We start from the raw sequence: 21,878 nt of genomic DNA on the forward strand, positions 1-21,878 counted from the left end.
GCGTGTGTGTGTGTGTGTATGTGCCTGTGTGTGCGTGTCTGTGCCTGTGTGTGTGTGTGTGTGCGTGCATGCGTGTCTGTGCGTGTGTGTGTGTGCGTGTCTGTGCGCGTGTGTGTGTGTGTGTATGTGCCTGTGTGTGCGTGTCTGTGCCTGTGTGTGTGTGTGTGTGCGTGCATGCGTGTCTGTGCGTGTGTGTGTGTGCGTGTCTGTGCGTGTGTGTGCGTGCGTGTGTGTGTGTGTGTCTGTGTGTGTGCGTGTCTGTGCCTGTGTGTGTGTATGTGCCTGTGTGTGCGTGTCTGTGCCTGTGTGTGTGCGTGTCTGTGCCTGTGTGTGTGTGTGCATGCGTGTCTGCGTGTGTGTGTGTGCGTGTCTGTGCGTGTGTGTGTGTGTGTGCGTGTCTGTGCGTGCGTGTGTGTGCGCGTGTGTGTGTGTGTGTCTGTGCGTGTGTCTGCGTGCGTGTGTGTGCGTGCATGTGTGTGTCTGTGCCTGTGTGTGTGTGTGTGTGTGCGTGCGTGTGTGTGTCTGTGCCTGTGTGTGTGTGTGTGTGTGTGTGTGCGTGTGTGTGTGTCTGTGTGTGTGTGTGTGTGCGCGTGTGTCTGTGCCTCTGTGTGTGTGTGTGTGTGTCTGTGCCTGTGTGTGTGTGTGTGTTGCTCTGGATTTCCAGCTTCTGCAGAATCCCCTGTGTTTAGGCTCATGCTGTGGGTTTTTTTACAGACAGGTACTCTGGGAGAGAACTTTACGATGACGCCGAGCCGCCACTCTGCGGGGCAGACGTGCCGACCAGGGTTTTCGTGGCCCTCTTCGACTACGACCCGTTGTCAATGTCACCGAACCCCGATGCAGCTGAGGAAGAACTGCCATTCCGAGAGGGACAGATCATTCAGGTACTCTGAATCAGAATCGGAATCGGGTTTAATATCTCTGGCGTATGTCATGAAACTTGTTGTTTTGCAGCAGCAGTACATAGTAATAAAAATAATCATAAATGACCATGAGAAATACATCATCTTAATTGAAACCCCACTGGATTGCTTGGCTACATAAGTCTGTGGAATCCCGCCAAACCAGTGAGATTGTAATGGCTTCCTCACCCCAAACCCCGATTTGTGTGAATGCTGAGTAATCCGCTACCCTGTTACAACTCCGTGCCAAGAAATAACAGGCGTACGGTTAAAGGAATTATATTTATTAATCTTAACTGAAGGGTTAGTAAAGAAAAGGAGAAAAAAAAGCAAGAAGGGCCCATTATAATTAGTCAAATGAGCACAGGCTGGAGCTCAACTCTTCCAAAAGTCACGTTCACCGATTCTCAGTCGACCCCAGCACCATGCTCCCATCGAATCACGGTCCCCCGCCGGGTCGAACCCTACGACCGGTTCTCTCCAGCACCTTCTCACTTCCTCTCCCGCCAAGCAAAGGACCCAGCTCACATTTCAAAGTACCCATTATTTCTGACCGCAACCCAAACACTGCTTCGACAGGAAGATCATACATTAGCAGCGAAACCTTTCTCGGTGTGTTACATAATAAAATTAGGTGAGCAGTACAGAGAGTGAGCAAAATAGTGTTCATGGGTTCAATGGCAGAGGGGAAGAAGCTGTTCCTGAATCACTGAGTGTGTGTCTTCAGGCTCCTGTACCTCCTCCCTGATGGCAGAGGGGAAGAAGCTGTTCCTGAAACATTGAGTGTGTGTCTTCAGGCTCCTGTACCCCCTCCCTGATGGCAGAGGAGAAGAAGCTGTTCCTGAATCGCTGAGTGTGTGTCTTCAGGCTCCTGTACCTCCTCCCTGATGGCAGAGGGGAAGAAGCTGTTACTGAATCACTGAGTGTGTGTCTTCAGGCTCCTGTACCTCCTCCCTGATGGCAGAGGGGAAGAAGCTGTTACTGAATCGTTGAGTGTGTGTCTTCAGGCTCCTGTACCTCCTCCCTGATGGCAGAGGGGAAGAAGCTGTTCCTGAATCGCTGAGTGTGTGTCTTCAGGCTCCTGTACCCCCTCCCTGATGGCAGAGGGGAAGAAGCTGTTCCTGAATCGTTGAGTGTGTGTCTTCAGGCTCCTGTACCTCCTCCCTGATGCTAATGATGAGAACAAGGCACGACCTGGTTGGTGTGGGTCCTCGATGATGGATGCTGCTTTTTTGTGGCATCGCTCCTTGAAGATGTCCTGGACGCTGGGGGGAATGGTGCCCATGATGGACATGGGTTAGTTTAGAACTCTCTGCAGCTTTTTCTGATTCTGTGCAGTAGCCCCCACCCCTTAGAAACTTGTGCGAGAGGCAGGCTGATGGCCTGGGGTGAGGGAGTGCAGAGGTTCAGCCGGTGGGTTTTGTGTCCCATTTCACCCAATACAGAGGGCTTACAGAGAAAATGGATGAAAGATCCTCCAAGCATGAACCTCAGTTTCTCCAGTCTCCCGTAATTCTGTTTCTCTCTTTTTCCAATCCCTGTTCTGGTTTCCCTCTCACCCGTTCTCTTCTCAACTGCCCTTCACCTCCCTTTGGTGACCCTCCTCCTTCCCTTTCTCCCATGCTCCACTCTCCTGTCCTATCAGATGCCTTCTTCCTCAGCCCTTTACCTCTTCCACCAATCACCTCCCATCTTCTTACTTCATCTCCCCTCCCCCACCCACCCACCTATCATCTTCCATCTTGTCCTCCCCCTCATGGCACCTTCTTATTCTGGCTTCTGCCCCCTTCCTTTTCAGTCCTGACGATCTCAGTCCAATATGTCGACTGTTTATTCCCCTCCACTGATCTGCTGAGTTCCTCCAGCATTGTGTGTGTGTGTGTGTGTTGCTCAGTTAACTGAAGCCAGGTTTCTGTGGACACAGGGAAGGGAGCATCAGCGGCGTGCTCTGCCTTGGACTGCTGAAATTCACCCACTGTTTCTCTGTTTATCCTCTTTCTCCACAGCCAGGGATTGAGGAAACTCTTCCAAACCTGTCGTCCTGAGATACATAACCCCCATCGGTCATGGCTGATCTATTTCCCTCTCGTCCCCAATGTCCTGCCTTCTTCCTGTATCTCTTCATACCCTGACTAATCAAGAATCTATCAACATCTGGCTTAAATATACCCAATGATGGCTCCCACAGCCGCCTCTGGCAATGAACTCCACGGTTTCACCACTCTCTGGCTCACCACTCCCTCCTCATCTCCATTCTCAATGGGAAGCAACCTAATTCTGGTCTTAGACATAGGAAACATTCTCTCCATACCCACTCTATCAAGGCCATTCAATATTCAACAGGTTTCAATCTGATCCTCCCTCATTCTTCTAAACTCCAGTGAGTACAGTCCCAGAGCCATCAATTAGTCCTGATATTCAGTCCCGGAGACAATTTCATGAACCCTCTCCAGACTCTCCAGTGCCAGCACACCCTTCCTTAGATAATGAGCCCCAAGCTGCTCACAACACTCCAAGTGAGGCCTCACCAGTGCTTTGTAAAGTCTCAACATCAGATCCTTGCTTTTGTATTTAAGACAAAACAGGCACAAACCTGTCACTTCAGAATAACTTCATTATGCATTCATGGAACAAAGAGAATTGAAAAGCAGACAGTGACAAAGCAGGAGAGAGAGAGAAGCAAAAAGAAAGAAAGGGAAGAAGAGGGCACAGCCACGTACTCACCTCTTTTTATACCTGTCAATAAATACTTCATTTAAATTTACAGATAATAGTTAACCAATCAGACAGCTCCTATTCAAATAATACTGCACCAGAGCTTTCGAGAATCAGACAAATGTAGCTACTAGGGACACACTGAACAACTGCATATCCACACTGTCACCACTAGGGGACACACTGAACATCTGCATATACACACTGTGACCACTAGGGGACACACTGAACAACTGCATATCCACACTGTCACCACTAGGGGACACACTGAACATCTGCATATACACACTGTGACCACTAGGGGACACACTGAACAACTGCATATACACACTGTGACCACTAGGGGACACACTGAACAACTGCATATACACACTGTGACCACTAGGGGACACACTGAACAACTGCATATACACACTGTGACCACTAGGGGACACACTGGACAACTACATATACACACTGTGACCACTAGGGGACACACTGAACAACTGCATATACACACTGTGACCACTAGGGGACACACTGAACAACTGCATATACACACTGTGACCACTAGGGGACACACTGAACAACTTCATTTACACACTGTGACCACTAGGGGACACACTGAACAACTGCATATACACACTGTGACCACTAGGGGCACACTGAACAACTGCATATACACACTGTGACCACTAGGGGACACACTGAACAACTGCATATACACACTGTGACCACTAGGGGACACACTGAACAACTGCATATACACACTGTGACCACTAGGGGACACACTGAACAACTTCATTTACACACTGTGACCACTAGGGGACACACTGAACAACTGCATATACATACTGTGACCACTAGGGGCACACTGAACAACTTCATTTACACACTGTGACCACTAGGGGACACACTGAACATCTGCATATACACACTGTGACCACTAGGGGACACACTGAACAACTGCATATACACACTGTGACCACTAGGGGACACACTGAACAACTGCATATACACACTGTGACCACTAGGGGACACACTGAACAACTGCATATACACACTGTGACCACTAGGGGCACACTGAACAACTGCATATACACACTGTGACCACTAGGGGACACACTGAACAACTGCATATACACACTGTGACCACTAGGGGACACACTGAACAACTGCATATACACACTGTGACCACTAGGGGACACACTGAACAACTTCATTTACACACTGTGACCACTAGGGGACACACTGAACAACTGCATATACATACTGTGACCACTAGGGGCACACTGAACAACTTCATTTACACACTGTGACCACTAGGGGACACACTGAACATCTGCATATACACACTGTGACCACTAGGGGACACACTGAACAACTGCATATACACACTGTGACCACTAGGGGACACACTGAACAACTGCATATACACACTGTGACCACTAGGGGACACACTGAACAACTGCATATACACACTGTGACCACTAGGGGACACACTGAACAACTGCATATACATACTGTGACCACTAGGGGCACACTGAACAACTTCATTTACACACTGTGACCACTAGGGGACACACTGAACAACTGCATATACACACTATCACCACTAGGGGACACACTGAACATCTGCATATACAGAATGTCACCACTAGGGGACACACTGAACAACCGCATATCCACACTGTCACCACTAGGGGACACACTGAACAACTGCATATACACACTGTGACCACTAGGGGACACACTGAACAACTGCATATACACACTGTGACCACTAGGGGACACACTGAACAACTGCATATACACACTATCACCACTAGGGGACACACTGAACATCTGCATATACAGACTGTCACCACTAGGGGACACACTGAACAACCGCATATCCACACTGTCACCACTAGGGGACACACTGAACAACTGCATATACACACTGTGACCACTAGGGGACACACTGTACAACTGCATATACACACTGTGACCACTAGGGACACACTGAACAACTGCATATACACACTGTGACCACTAGGGGACACACTGGACAACTACATATACACACTGTGACCACTAGGGGACACACTGAACAACCGCATATCCACACTGTCACCACTAGGGGACACACTGAACAACTGCATATACACACTGTGACCACTAGGGGACACACTGTACAACTGCATATACACACTGTGACCACTAGGGGACACACTGAACAACTACATATACACACTGTGACCACTAGGGACACACTGAACAACTGCATATACACACTGTGACCACTAGGGGACACACTGAACAACTACATATACACACTGTGACCACTAGGGGACACACTGAACAACTGCATATACACACTGTGACCACTAGGGGACACACTGAACAACTGCATATACACACTGTGACCACTAGGGGACACACTGAACAACTGCATATACACACTGTGACCACTAGGGGACACACTGAACATCTGCATATACACACTGTGATCACTAGGGGACACACTGAACAACTGCATATCCACACTGTCACCACTAGGAAATATACTAAGCATTTACTTGTATACAAGTAGTCATAAAAGTACAAGGTGTATTAATAGTTAAACTGCAAAGAAAGTAACAATTAAGTTGTCGAACTGAAGAATTAAACAGTCTGAATCAACACCCATCTGCCTTCAGCGCCACCCTGTCAAAGACCTGTTTATTATCACGTGTACAGCTATATGTCTGCACAATTGCTCCAGGGCAGCGGGATGTGCACAAGGGCCTTGGAAAGTGATCCAGGGTTTGGGTTGCTGCAGCGAGTGCTGGAGCCTGGTGGTACATGTCAGTGTCTTGTGGCATGCTGGGGCCATGTGTAGCTTTGTGAAGCCTTGCAACATGAGCTAGGGCTGGAGAAGGGTTGCGGGACTGGTCCAGCGTCTCTGCTGTGGCTTGTGCCGGAGCCATACTAACGAGCAGTTCACTGTTCTTCAGGTCCACGGGAGTAAGGACGCAGATGGGTTCTACCACGGAGAGATTGACGGCAGAGTGGGTCTCATTCCCTGCAACATGGTGTCGGAGATCCAGGCGGACAGCGAAGAGATGGTGGAACAGCTGGTGACGCAGGGGTTCCTGTCCCTCAACACTCCTGTGGAGAAAATTGGTATTGCTGGGTGGCTGTTGAGCGAGGCTTGTCTTCTGTGCTTGGAATGCGTTCATTTGCAATCTTCAGATGCTTAGTGCGAGGTGTGCAATTGGGTGTGGTTGTGTGTGCATTGGATCATCATAACAAGGGAGGCTTCTGATTGCTAATGCCACTGTAACACCTTTAATCAGGCAGACTTACATTTCTTGGCCCAAAATATCAAACTGCCCACTTCCCTTCCACCGATGCTGCCTGACCTGCTGAGTTCCTGCAGCATCTTGGGTCCTGCACAAGGTTCCCAGCATCTAACACTATCTCTCAGCTTTGCCTTGGTTCCTGTGCAAAAGAAATGTTGAACAGACAGTGGAAGAGGAGGGAGAGGCAGGCTGAAGGGACTCCCCGTGACGCGAGGCTGGGAGCCATACCAGTCGGCTCAGTGGGGTTGCTATAGACTCTGAGGGAGAGGCCCTGCTCCCTGGGGGTCGAGTCTTCCACCCTTTAACATTGGGCTGCTGAGGTTATGAAGCCTCCCAGATGAGACAGTTCCCTGAAGAAGGGTCTCGGCCTGAAACATCAACTGTTTGTTCATTTCCAGAGACGCTGCCTGACCTGCTGAGTTCCTCCAGCATTTTGTGTGTGTGGCTCAACACAGCAACCCATTCGTTCGCAGACATGGGGAGGGGGGTATTTCCCTGCCCAATCTCACCCCAGGCTCCTCCACGGCTGCTGCATTGCCACTAGGATACTCTCGGCTCAGTAACACGCTGGTTAAACGCCCAGCAGGCATCCGAGAAATTCCTGCGGTTGCTTCACTTTTTCTCTTGTCTTTTGTTTCTGTTTGTACGCCTTCCCCGCTGAAGCCAACTCTGAGCGTTACAAAGAGAGTACGCGCTCTGTTACCCGCAGGTCCCGAAAGTCCAAACGAGGTCTGTCTAAACTAACTTCTTCTCATAAAAGTCGTGTGCTGTCTATCTTTTGAGTGTGCCAATTTGCTTTGGGCCAATGAAGTGCATTGTTTCTTTTTGTTTCTGTTGGTATGAGTGCTTGTGGAACACCTCAAATAACAAGCGTATGTACGTGAGGCAGAGTGTGAGCATGTGTACACAAGACAGAGGGTGTGTGTGTGTGTCTCTGCGTGTGTTTGTGTGAGTGACTGTGTGTGAGTGAGTGAGTGTGTGTGTGTCTCTGCATGTGCTTGTTTGTGTGAGTATGTGTGTGTGAGTGACTGTGTGTTTGTGTGTGAGTGAGTGTGTGTCTCTGCGTGTGCTTGTGTGTGAGTGTGTGTGTTTGTGTGTGTTAGTGAGTGTGTGTGTGTATTTGTGTGTGTGTGTGTGTATTTGTGTGTGAGTGTGTGTGTCTCTGAGTGTGTTTGTGTGTGTGATTGAGTGTGTGTGTGTCTGCGTGTGCTTGTGTGTGTGTGAGTGAGAGTGTGTGTGTGTGTCTCTGTGTGCTTGTGTGAGTTTGTATGTGAGTTAGTGAGTGTGTGTGTGTGTGTCTCTGTGTGTGAGTGTGTGTGTCTCTGAGTGTGTTTGTGTGTGTGAGTGTGAGTGAGTGTGTGTGTCTGCGTGTGCTTGTGTGTGTTTGTGTGTGTGTGAGTGAGTGAGTGTGTGTGTGTGTCTCTGCGTGTGCTTGTGTGAGTTTGTGTGTGAGTTAGTGAGTGTGTGTGTTTGTGTGTGTGTCTGTGTGTGAGTGTGTGTATTTGTGTGTGTGTGTGTGTCTCTGTGAGTGTGTTTGTGTGTGAGTGTGTGAGTATGTGTGTGTGTGTTTGTGTGTGAGTGAGTGTTTGTGTGAGTGTGTGTTTGTGAGTGTGTGTGTGTCTCTGTGTGTGTGTGTTTGTGTGTGTGAGTGAGTGTATGTGTGAGATTCTCTCCTCTCCCTTTGAACTGGCATCCCTTGTTTATCTGGCTCTCTGTGTTTTCCACTCTGGGTGAACTGCTCCACTCCTCACCGGCTCCTGGGGAGTTTGAATTCTCCCCCATCCCCTCTCAACCTGGTCATTCTAACCTCTGACCTGACCCCCTACTCCACAGCAGTGATTGGATTCTGTACAAAGAGCTAGGCCAGTGAGAGGAGAGCTGGGATCTCTTAGATTCCCACTCACTTGTACATCAGAACAAAGCATACAGTGAAATGTGCCGTCTGTGTTAACAACCTACACAATCTAACGGTCACTCACCACACATACTCGCATCGACATAACACGTCCACCTTGTTCAGCACCAACAAGAAGCCCCTTTTCTTTCCTCCCTCTGCCCCTCCCCCACCTTCCTCCCTCTCCCCCTTTTCTTCTCTCTCTCCCCTCCCTCTCGCTCTTCATCTCCCACTATCTCTCCCCCGCCCCCCCCCCCACACGCACACCATTCCAACAGCACAGCTCAACAGTGGCAACGGAAGAGCAAACCCCTTGCTCTCACACACACAGACAGGTGTCCAACCACAGGACAGGGTGCCTCTGGGCCTCGGACCTCCATTCCTCGGCCCTGTACCCAGAGTCGCAGCTGATGCCCGTCCATCACCAATCTCTGCCCGGCCTACTCCCAGGGATGGAGCAGTCACCCAGAGAGGCCCCACCCCGCCCCTCATGTCTTGTGCTCACCTCCGCGGGCGCCGTGTGTGTGCAGAATCTTCAGCTCTGTGAGGCAGGACCACAGCCGGGTCACCAATTCCCGCCGTTTCCTGGGGCTCTCACCTCCAGGATTCACCGGCCCTGGGCGATTGCCCCCAGAGGATGGGGTGGGGGCGGGTGTGGGGAGTTGGGGTCTCACACCGTTCGATACGCAGGCCCATTGGCCCGGCCGGGTTACCTGTGCTCGCAAACAGAGTGGAACATTCCAGAGGCACTCAGCGGGTCGCGGAGAGGGAGGGAGGGAGGGGGGAGTTCACCACTCAGGTTGGAGGGGCCCATGCTGAGTGTTTCCGGCATGTTCTGTCTCAGTCTCAGGCTTCCAGTTGTCGCTGTTCATGACCAGTAAGAAGGGTTGGTAAATTTGTCAGCTCCCTGTGACCAGAGGAAATCGAACCCACCTCCTCCTCCCTCATTGACTTCCCATTACCCCTCTCTCATCCCTCAGCCCCACTCCTACCTTCTCTCCCTCCCCTCCCTATCTCCATCCCTCTTCCCTCCATCTCCCTCACTTTCCTTTTCCCTCCCCTCCACACCTCCCTTCACCTCATCTTCCCCCTCCCTCGTGGTCCCACTCCCACCCCTCCTCCTCCACCCCTCCATCTACCCTTCGCCCTCTTCCCTTCCCACTTCCCCTCCTTCACCCTCTCCTACTCCCTCTCGCCCTCCTTCTGCCCCCCTCCTCCCTACATCCTGCATCAGTCCTTTGATCCAGTCCTCCCTCTCCATCTGCCCTCTTCCCCCCTCTCTTGTTCCCTCACCCCTCCCTTCCCTTCTGCCCTTCTCCTCCCTCCTACCCCTCACCCTAAATTGACCCTCTCTCTCGCTCCCCCTTGTCCTCCCGCCCCACTTTCCTGATCACTCGAGTGTCTGTTCTGGCTGTTGTGGTGCCAGAGATTTGGGGAGATGGAGGCGGAGTAATGGGGGTTGTGGGAAGGGGTGGGGGCGATTCCGGGGGCCGCGGCTGTGTGATTGTTAAACCAGCCTTTCCTTCCCCACTGCAGAGCGCGACAGGAGGAGCAGCCGCCCGTTTCCGGTCACGTCCCGCAGGATGGTGGCTCTGTACGACTACGATCCAAGGGAGAGCTCCCCAAACGTTGACGTGGAGGTAGGAGCAGAGGTCACACCACTTCCAAACCTCCCTCAGACCCCTTCCGGTAAAGGCACCATCTCCTTATGATAGGCCTGGATCTCCGACCACCTCCCAGAGCAAACTTTCTGCGACGCTGCGCCTCAGCAGGCTGCTGACCGCATAGGGGAGAGGAGGGCCTTGAGACTAATGACAGAGGCATCACCACTCCAATGGGCCGAGTGGCCTCGTCCTGTGCTGTCAGAAGCTCTTCAGTGTCAGCACGTTGGTGCGGTACGCTGGAGAGGTGCGGACCAGAAACGAGAAAAACAGTTCCTTTCCTCAAGCAGTGAGGCTGATCAACACCTCCACACCCCCAACCACCACTACTTTACCATTTCCTGTCAGAGTCACCTTATGTACAGACACTCCCGTGCCTCGCGTCACTTTATGGACGTACAATCGATGTATCTATCCGTGAGGACCTCTGATGGTCGGGGTTGACCGTGGATGCTGTGCCCCAGCTGTCTACGTGGTACGCAGGCCAGGGCAGCACAACATGGAGAGCAAGCTGTTGCTCATTCAGCAGTCTCCCCGTCTCCACGCAGCTGAGGAACGCCAGAGACCGATACAGTTTGGCACCGGGAGTTGCCAGTCAGCGTTGAACTCAACGAAGGACTCTAGCTCCAGGTTTTTCCTCAGTGTTTACTCCTGTAGTCTTCCCTATGAGTGGGTACAGCCACAAGACAGCGGAAGTTTGAGATCAGAGTTTTCCTTCCCCTAGATGAGATGCCAAACACAGCTGACAAGCCCCATCTGCCCAAAGCAACTGGCTTTAAGACACCCGTAACCTGCCTCTCTTCTCCTGTCGCTAGAAACGGTTCCGCAGTCTATCTTATGTATTTATATTTATTTTGTTGTTTTATTATTGTGTTCTTTGTCTTATTGTGGCGGACTCCTCATCTCCGTTCTAAAAGGACGCCCCTTTATTCTGAGGCTGTGTCCTCTTTCCCTCCAGAGGAAACGTCCTCTCCACGTCCACTCTATCAAGACCTTTCATCATTCGATAGGTTTTGATGAGGCTACCCCTTACTCTTCTCAGTTCTAGTGAATGGAAGCCCAGAGCCATCAAATGCCATTCAATCCCAAAAAGTTTCATGAACCTCTTTTGAATTCTCTCCAGTTTCAGCACATCTTTTCTAAGATAAGGGACCCAAAACTGCTCACAATACTCCAGAGGCCTCAACAGTGCTTTATAAAGTCTCAACATTACATCCTTGCTTTTATATTCTAGTCCTCTCGAAATGAATGTCAACATTGTATTTGCTTTCCTCACCACTGACTCAACCTGCAAATTAACCTTCAGGGAATCCTGCACAAGGACTCCAAAGTCCATTTGCACCTCAGTTTTTTGTATTTCCTCTCCACTTAAAAAACAGTCAGCCCTTTCATTTCTTCTGCCGAAGTACACAACCATATACTTCTCGACACTGTGTTCCATTTCTTAACGATTCTCCTAATCTGTCTGTGTCCTCTGTAGCCTCTCTGCTTCCTCAAAACTACCTGCCCCCACATCTATCCTCATATCGTCTGCAAACTTTGCAACAAAGTCATCAATTCCATCATCCAAATCTTTGGCATATAATATAAGAAGAATCAGTCCCCACACAGACCCCTGTGGGACACCACATCACCGGCAGCCAGCCAGAAAAGGCTCCCTGTATTCCCACTCATCGCCTCCTGCCAATCAGCCACAGCTTTATTCATGTTTGAATCTTTCTTTCCTGTAACACCATGAGCTCGTAGCTTGTTAAGCAGCCTCATGCGTGGCATCTTGTCAAGGGCTTTCTGAAAATCCAAGTACAGAACATCAACCGATTCTCCTTTGTCTATCCTGCTTGTTATTTCCTCAAAGAATTCCAACAGATTTGTCAGGCAAGATTTTCCTTGAGGAAAGCATGCTGGTTACAGCCTATTTCATTACGTGCCTCCAAAACCACATCCTTAACAATCAACTCCAACATTTTCCCGACCACTGAGGTCAGACTAACTGGCCTATACTTTCCTTTCTTGGCCTCTCTCCCTTCTTGAAGAGTGGAGTGACATTTGCAATTTTTCGGCCTTCCAGAATCCAGTGATGTTTGAAAGATCATTGCTAATGCCTCCACAATCTTCTTCCACCTCTTTCAGAACCCTGGGGTGTTCACCATCTGGTCTGGGTGACTCATCTACCTTCAGACCTTTCAGTTTCCCAAGAACCTTCTCCCTAGTAATGGTAACTTCACACATTTCATGTCCCCTGACACTTGGAACTTCCACCGTTTTCCACGGTGAAGATGAGGCAAAATACTTATTCAGTTTGTGCACTATTTCATTGTCCCCCATTACAACCTCTCCAGCATCGTTTGCCAGCGGCCCGATATCCACTCTCACCTTTCTGTTACACTTTATGTATCTGCAGAAACTTTTGGCATCCTCTCTAATATTATTAATACTTTCATATTCCATCTTTACCTCAATGACTTTTTAGTTGCCTTCTGTTGATATTTAAAAGCTTCCCAATCCTCTAACTTCTCACTATTTTTTGCTCTATTATTTGCCCTCTCTTTGGCTTTTATGTTGGCTTTGACTTCTCTTGTCGGCCACGGTTGTGCCATCCTGTCTTTAGAATGCTTCTTCCTCTTCAGGGTGTGCAGTGTATATCTTGTGCCTTCCAAATTGCTTCAGAAATTTCCAGCCACATCCTTACTACTGTTTGGGGGGGTCTGTATACAACTCCCATCAGGGTCTTTTTACCCTAGCAGTTCCTTAGCTCTATCCACAATGACTCAACACCTTCCAACCCTATGTCACCTCTTTCTAATGATTTGATTTCATATTTTACCAACAGAGCAATGTTGGTAAACACCCTGTTCTTCCTGTCTGTCCTTTCGATACAATGTGTATCCTTGAATATTAAACTCCCAACTATAATCTTCTTTCAACCGTGATTCAGTGATGCCTATTCCGTGTACTGTGTGCATTCAAATCCAACACCTTCAGTCCTGTATTCATCATTTTCAAGTTTGTCTGCCTTTTACGTTGCAGCTCATCCTGTTGACAGCCTCTGCTCACTACACGTTGCCTCTGTTTGTAAACCAGCTACCTCATCTTCAGCACTGTTATCTGCCTTTCCTACGACACCTCTTGAAACATCTGCAGCTCAGGACACTCGTCGTACGATGCTCAACCTTTTGATTCCTGACTTTGTCTGAGGTCTTACCAACATCTGCCTCCACAACCTCTCCACTAACTGTCCTGACACTCTGGTCCCATTCCCCTGCAACTCCAGTTTAAACCCCACCGTGCAGCATTTACAAACCTTCCCACTAGGGTATTAGTCCTCCTGTAGCTCAGGTGCAACCCGTCCCTTCTGTACAGGTCCCACCTTCCCTGGAAAAGAGCCCGATAATCCAAAACTCTTATTGCCCCCCCCCCCCCCCACACACAAACACACCAACTCCTTAGCCACATGTTAAACTGTAAAATCTTCCTATTTCTGGTCTCACGAGCACATGACACGGGTAGCAATCCTGAGATCAGAACCCTGGAGATCCTGCCCTTTAACTTAGCACCTAACTCCCCGAACTCCCAATGGAGAACTTCGTCACTCATCCTACCCATGTCATTGGTACCTATGTGGACCACAACTTCTAGCTGTTCGCTTAAGAATGCTGAGGACTCTGTCTGAGATGTCCTGGACCCAGGCACCCGAGAGGCAACATGCAATCTGAGAATCTTGTTCTTGCCCACAGAACCTCCTATCCATTCCCCTAACTAACGAATCTCAGCGTGTATCACCACAGCGAGCCTCTTGGTCCCCTCTCTTCCCTTCCGAGTCACAGAGCCAGACAGCCAACCACTGACTTTCGTCTGTTGGTCATCCGCCCCCCCCCCAACAATATCTGTTGCTGAGGGTGGCCACAGGAGTATCTGCACTGGGTCCTTAACCCCTTACCCCTTCCCGACAGTCACCCAGTTTCCAGTGTCCTGCACCTTGGGTGTAACTACCTCTCTAAATGTCCTATCTATCCCACCCTCAGTCTCCTGAATGATCTGGAGTTCACCCAGTTCCAGCTCCAACTCCTCAACGTGGATCATTAGAAGATGCAGCTGGATGAACTTCTCACAGATGTTGTCGTCAGTGGAGACGTGTGACGTGTCCGTGTGATGTGCCCTCTGCATCCCTCGCGGCCATCGCTCCTGCAGCCTGCTCTGGCCGACGTGCCATTACGGCCCCTCCCTGCCAATCGCGCTCACACACAATGTTCCCTGTCATCTTTTATTCAGCAGCTGCGCAGACCAACCGCTGCTCTGAGCAGGGAAACTTTCACATGGACAACAGGAGCTACGAGCAGGGGAGCATTTCAGTTACCGCGCAGCCCGCCCAGCTTGGGAATGGTGCTCGCGCATCTCTCTCCGTGAGTGACGTCAGGAACTTATTTCTGTGTTGCAGGCGGAGTTAACGTTCTGCGCAGGAGACATCATCAGCGTCTGGGGAGAACTGGACGAAGATGGTTTCTATTACGTACGTTGGTCTTGTCCGTGTTTCTCAGTAGCTTCAGGGCATCAGTGTGAAAATGTCAGTTCATAGTAGAGATTTGGAGTTGGTTTATAATTGTTACACTTACTAGGGTCCAGTGAAAAACATCACAGAATCAGGTTTATTTTCACCGACATATGTCATGAACTGTTAGTTCTGTATGTGGCAGCAGTACAATGCAATGTCATAGAGTCACAGGAAAGTACAGCACAGAAACAGGCCCTTCAGCCCATCTTGTCCATGCTGAGCCATTTAAACTACCTACTCCCATCGACCTGCACCGGGACCATAGCTCTCCATACCCCTACCGTCCATGTACCTGTCCAGACCTCTGTTAAACATTGAAATCAAGCTCGCATGCTCCTCTTGTGCTGGCAGCTCGTTCCACATACTCACTACCCTCTGAGTGAAGAAGTTTACCTTCATGGTCCCTTTAAACATTTCACCTTTCACCCTTAACCCATGACCTCTAGTTGTCGTCCCACCCAACCTCAGTGGAAAAAGCCTGCTTGCATTTACCCTATCCATACCTCTCATCATTTTGTATGCCTCTGTCAAATCTCCTCTCAGTCTTCTATGTTCCAGGGAATAAAGTCCTAACCTATTCAATCTTTCCTTGTAACTCAGGTCCTCAAGTCCCAGCAACATTCTTGTAAATTTTCTCTACACTCTTTTAATCTTATTTACATATTTCCTCTAGGAGGGTGGCCAAAACTGCACAAAATTCTCCAAATTAGGTCTCACCAATGTCTTATACAATTTCAACATAACATCCCATCTCCTGTACGCAACACTTTGATTTATGAAGGCCAATGTGCCAAAAGTTCTCTTCACTACCCTATCTACTTGTGACGCCACTTTCAATGAATTATGAACCTGTATTCCTCGATCCCTTTGTTCTACCACACTCCTCAGTGTCCACCATTCATTGTGTAAGAACCTACCTACTCTGGTTGGTCGTACCAAAGGCCATATATGTTATAATAATAAGTAAATAAATGGTGCTAAACTGTCAGACCTAGGAGCAGAATTAGGCTATTCAGCCCATCAGATCTGCTCCAGCATTATTATTCCTCTCAACCCCTTTCTCCTGCCTCCTCCCCGTAACTTTTCACACCTTGACTAATCAAGAGCCTGCCAACCTCTGCTTTAAATAAACCCGATGACTCGGCCTCCACAGATTCACCACCCTCTGACTAAGTTGATCTTGGAGTAAGTTGAAAGGTCAGCACCACAGTAAGACCTGTACTGTGCCACGTTCCGTGTCATGGAGCCGTAAAACACTACAGTACAGAAATAGGCCTTTCAGCCCATCCAGTCTGTGCCAAACCGTTTAAACTGCCTAGTCCCACCGACCTGCACTGGGACCACAGCCCTCCATTCCCCTACCATCTACGTACCTATCCAAACTTCTCTTAAACATTGAAATCGGGCTCACATGCACCACCTGCACTGGCAACTCGATCCACACTCCCACCCCTCTCCGAGTTAAGTAGTTCCCTCTCATATTCTCCTTAAACTTTTCACCTTTTGCCCTTAACCCATAACCTGTAGTTGTAGCCTCACCCAACCTCAATGAATAAAGCGTGCTTTCGTTTACCCTATCTGTATGTTTACATACCGTGTATTTATGTGCTTGAGATTCTGTGGTCGTGTTGTATTTATAGAGGGTGTTTGAAACTTCAAAGAGTGAGAAGTCCCTTGTCTCGGAGGGGGCATCTAGAGTGTGGAAAGCTAGTAGAAAGGATGTGGGGGGTGGAGCAGGGGTAGTGAAGGCGGACGGGGTCACTGATTGCAGAGCTCTCTCTGGGCTAGCACAGGCTGGCTGGACTCAGTGGCCTTGTGCTCTAATACTGTGTAATTTTTTTTGTGACTGACCGGCAGGGGGAGATTAACGGGCAGAAGGGCCTGGTCCCCTCCAACTTCCTGGAAGAGGTCCCTGATGATGTCGAGGTTTACCTCTCTGACGCCCCATCCAGACACCCACCGGAGGCGCCCATGCAGGGCAAAGGAAAGAGGGCAAGTAGTTTCCTTTTTCTTTGGGCTGGCTGGCAGGGGGCTGTCACCCTCTTCTCCGTTCACCCCTCCGCTCCCAGATCACGTTTCCCTTGTCTTCCCCACGTTGTGTGTTCCTCTCATTGACCATCCGTCCCTGCGATGTATCCGTTCCGATTGTTTCTCCGGCTGGGATCCCGTATGGTCGGCCGCTGATGAATCCGGCCCCCCTGCCTCAGTCTGTGGGAAGATGTTCGCCCCCTGCTGGTGCCCCCTGTGTGCAGGCCAGGGGAGGGAGACCCAGGTTTGTGAGTTGGTGGGGGTGGGGGGGGTGGGGAAACGCAGGTTAGTTATACTCCTTCCCCTCAGTTTCCATTCCATAACTACACACACAAAGTGCTGGAGGAACTCAGCAAGTCAGGCAGCGTCTATAATAATAATCACCAGTTAACCAATGGAAGAACATGGCCCTCCATGGAAGACATCCCCATGATCTGAGTGACTAGATGTCAACAAGGACACGTCGAACGCCTGGCTCAGAGTTGGAGACCTCTGCCCAGAAGCAGAATGGCTCCTTGTGGCAATACAGGGCCAGGTGGTTAACATTAAAAATAATCAAAAATACATAATAAAAGAACAACAGATTCAAGACAAAAAATGCAGAAAATGCCCAGAGAAACCAGAAACAATCCAACACATGACAGGATCCTGCAGCAGTTTAGCTCAACCTGATTACATACACAGGCACAATCAAGTGGCAAATATCACCCACCAGAATCTTGCTTTAAAATACAAACTCATAACAGACACCAGACCTCACTACGAATACAAGCCTGGTCCAGTTTTAGAGCCAGAGTCTGACTAATTATATTACAACCAATCCGTTCTCACAGACTGGACAACTTATAGTAATCATCTGGATATAATATTACAGCGTAAACAAGCAAGAACAACTTACTTAGAGATTTAGCCATCCCAAACACACATAACTTACAGAAGTCAGTAAGTGAAAGAGAACAGAAATATGCTGGTGGAAATTGAAAGACTTGTGAACGTGAGCGGGGTCTAAATTGTCCCAAAAGTAATATCTACAATGGGTATCATCCCAAAATCACGACACGATAGCGTTAAACAACATCTACACAACAATATCGATGTAAATCTTCAGAAAGCCACAATACTGACCATCACTAGAATAGTCCGAAAGTTCCTAGAAATTGAGAAATGAGCGTGCTTGGTTTTACCAGCTTGAGCTTAGAGAGAGAAAAAAAATAACTTTATTTATCGAACTACAAATGATGTAGTTCAAAGTGCTTTACAATGACAAACATTAAAATAAAAGCCAAAAAGATATTGGTTAAATAAATAGGTTTTGAGCTGATGTTTAAGAGTGTCAGCTGAGACTGCGTCCCATATGGTGTTAGGCAATGAGTTCTGGAGTTTAGGTATGTAATTCAAAAAAGTGAACCTGCCAATTATCGATGGAGGGGAATAAGTAGTCAGTGTTTCAGAAAGAGGCATCTTTGGGGCCCAGGACATCTTTCCCTAACACCCCAGCCCACCTCTGCTCTCTGCAGGAATCGATCCCTCCACGATTCCCTTGCCCACTCGTCCCTCCCTACTAATCTCCTCCCCTGCCCATAACTCTGCAAGCAGAACAAGTGCTACACCTACCCACTCACCTCCACCCTCACCTCCATTCAGGGCCCCACACAGTCCAGCCAGATCAGGCAACACCCCACCTGTGAATCTTTCGGGGTCGTCTATTGTGTCTGGTGCTCCCGATGCACTCAACGTAGATTGCAGTAACCCCTTCATCGAGCACATTCACTCTGTTTGCAGCAAGCAGAATTTCCCATTGGCCAACCATTTTAACTCCAATCCCTATTCCTGTTCCCATTGGCCTCTTCTACTCCCATCAGGGTGGAAGAGCAACACTTCATGTTCCGTCTGGGTAGCCTCCAACACAATGGCATTAATATCGATTTCTCTAACTTCTGGTAACCACTTCCCGCTTTTATTCCCATTCCCAATTTTGCTTCCACTCTCACCCCTTCTCACCTGCCTATCACCTCCCTCTGGTTCCCCTTTTCCTTCCCTCTCTCCCATGGTCCACACCCCTCTCCTATCAGATTCCTTCTTCTTCTTCAGCCCTTTACCTCTTCCACCTATCACCTCCCAGGTTCTTACTTCATCCATGCTCCCTCACCCACCCACCTTCCCCCTCACCTATCGCCTGCCAGCTTGTCCTCCTTCCTGTCACCTTACCTTGTTGTTCTGGCATCTTCCCCCTACCTTTCCAGTCCGGATTAAAGGTCTTAGCTCGAAACGTCTATTCCAGAGATGCTACCTGAGCTCCTCCAGCACTTTGTGTGTGTTCCTCCAGATTTCCAGTGGAATATTATGTGCGTTTATGTTCTTCATTCTATAGCCTTGTGTTTCCTGAGTGCGTGTTCCCACCCAGAGTTACCAGCCTGAACCTTCCCGTGAGCCCTTTGCACAAACAGTCCTTCTGTTCCACCTCAGGGATTTAACCTGCTCACCCCCCACCCCATCTCTGAATCGTTACATGAAGCCAGTGAGGGAGGAGGGAGCCTGGCGGGAGGGTCAGCTTTGTCCTCAGTAAACGTGCATGTGGCCTGTCTGTATTCAGGGAATGGTTCGGTTTGTTCACTGTCCCGAGCCGTATTGCACAAAAATTGCACTTTACCCACTCTGATGCTACTGAACGCTGGTTGTTTAGATGTCAAAGTAGGAAAGAAACTTCATTTCAAATCGTGTTTTAGCCTCGTGTAAAATTCTCATTGATTTGCACAGAAGCAGAAGTTCCGTTCCGGTCTGTTCCGGTAGTCTCGATCCTCTCAGTTTGGTAATGACACCATTCAACCCAACCGCAGTCTGCTTCTTTGGCCGTGTAACATTACATCCTTTATACGCGTGTGATGTCCCTCAAAAGTTGGGAATGTTTCCAGGAACTTTGGGATTTTTATCTTCAGTCCGGTGCTTCATTGTATGTTGTGATACACAGCATTGATAATTCCGAATGATACTCGCCGTCAGTTATCCCACTCAGGAGTGTGTAATCCGTCTCTCACATACACCAGCCTTGTTAGAAATTGCAAAACTGAAAATCGGCTGGTCTGTGAAAGCAACTTCACACGCAACCCTTCACTACAGTTTCAAAATCAAATAAACCATCCCAACAGTCTTGGAAAACAATCAGGCCTTCTTCACAGTCTCACAGAAACACTCAAATTTTCCAATTTTCATAGATCACAATCTCGGAGAACAGTCAAACCATCTTCCCCAGGCTCAGAGAACAATCAAACCATCTCCCCAGGCTCAGATGGCAATCAAACCATCTCCCTAGGCTCAGATGACAATCCAACCATCTCCCCAGGCTCAGAGAACAATCGAACCATCTCCCCAGGCTCAGATAACAATCCAATCATCTCCCCAGGCTCAGATAACAATCCAACCATCTCCCCAGGCTCAGATAACAATCAAACCATCTCCCCAGGCTCAGATAACAATCCAACCATCTCCCCAGGCTCAGAGAACAATCGAACCATCTCCCCAGGCTCAGAGAACAATCGAACCATCTCCCCAGGCTCAGAGAACAATCCAACCATCTCCCCAGGCTCAGATAACAATCCAACCATCTCCCCAGGCTCAGAGAACAATCGAACCATCTCCCCAGGCTCAGAGAACAATCCAACCATCTCCCCAGGCTCGGAGAACAATCCAACCATCTCCCCAGGCTCAGAGAACAATCAAACCATCTCCCCAGGCTCAGAGAACAATCCAACCATCTCCCCAGGCTCAGAGAACAATTGAACCATTTCCCCAGGCTCAGAGAACACTCGAAACATCTCGCCAGGCTCAGATGACAATCAAACCATCTCCCCAGGCTCAGATGACAATCAAACCATCTCCCCAGGATCAGAGAACAGTCGAACCATCTCCCCAGGCTCAGAGAACAGTCGAACCATCTCCCCAGGCTCAGATGACAATCAAACCATCTCCCCAGGCTCAGAGAACAATCCAACCATCTCCCCAGGATCAGAGAACAATCCAACCATCTCCCCAGGCTCAGATGACAATCAAACCATCTCCTCAGGCTCAGATGACAATCAAACCATCTCCCCAGGATCAGAGAACAGTCAAACCATCTCCCCAGGCTCAGAGAACAGTCAAACCATCTCCCCAGGCTCAGATGACAATCAAACCATCTCCCCAGGCTCAGAGAACAATCCAACCATCTCCCCAGGATCAGAGAACAATCCAACCATCTCCCCAGGCTCAGAGAACAATCCAACCATCTCCCCAGGATCAGAGAACAATCCAACCTTCCCCACAGTCTCAGAGTACATCCAACCCTACCCACCTGATCAGAAAACAACCGAACCTGTACAAAGGTTCAAATAACAACCCTACATTTGCGATTATCTCAGAGAATAATTGAACCATCCACACACAATCAGAGTATAAATGAACATTTCACTAAGTCTTGGAGAACGAACTCTCCCTACAGACTCAGAGCACAATTGAATCTCTGCCAGTCTCAGAGAACAATCAAACATTCTCCACACTTTCAGAGAACAATCGAACCCCCTCCGTAGTCTCAGAGGACATTCCGAAGTTTCCCATACTCTCAGAGAACAATCAGTCCTTCCCTACAGTCTCACAGAACAATCAAAGTTACTCAAGAGCCTTCAGGAACAAACAATCCCCACAGTCTCAGAGACAATCCGACATTTCTACAGTCTCAGAGACAATCCAACCCTATCCACAGTCTCAGAGACAATCCAACCCTATCCACAGTCTCCGAGACAATCCAACCCTACCCACAGTCTCCGAGACAATCCACCCCGTCCACAGTCT

General features: G+C 49.1%; 1 protein-coding gene across 15 annotated transcripts in view; it reads left to right on the forward strand.

The window, feature by feature from the left end:
• Window positions 1-21,878, forward strand: part of rimbp2b (RIMS binding protein 2b) — a 601,236-nt gene that overhangs the window by 145,860 nt on the left and 433,498 nt on the right. For 11 of the 15 annotated variants that reach the window (XM_073051972.1, XM_073051967.1, XM_073051966.1 and 8 more), the window contains 6 exons: window positions 715-884; window positions 6,575-6,743; window positions 7,586-7,651; window positions 10,353-10,456; window positions 14,913-14,984; window positions 16,884-17,018. In XM_073051972.1, coding sequence (XP_072908073.1) covers window positions 715-884; window positions 6,575-6,743; window positions 7,586-7,651; window positions 10,353-10,456; window positions 14,913-14,984; window positions 16,884-17,018 — 716 coding nt within the window. The remainder of the gene's footprint in view (window positions 1-714; window positions 885-6,574; window positions 6,744-7,585; window positions 7,652-10,352; window positions 10,457-14,912; window positions 14,985-16,883; window positions 17,019-21,878) is intronic. The other 4 variants (XM_073051971.1, XM_073051975.1, XM_073051978.1 and 1 more) reach the window with 1 other exon arrangement.

Source organism: Hemitrygon akajei, chromosome 7 (assembly GCF_048418815.1).
Source record: "Hemitrygon akajei chromosome 7, sHemAka1.3, whole genome shotgun sequence".
NCBI lineage: Eukaryota > Metazoa > Chordata > Chondrichthyes > Myliobatiformes > Dasyatidae > Hemitrygon > Hemitrygon akajei.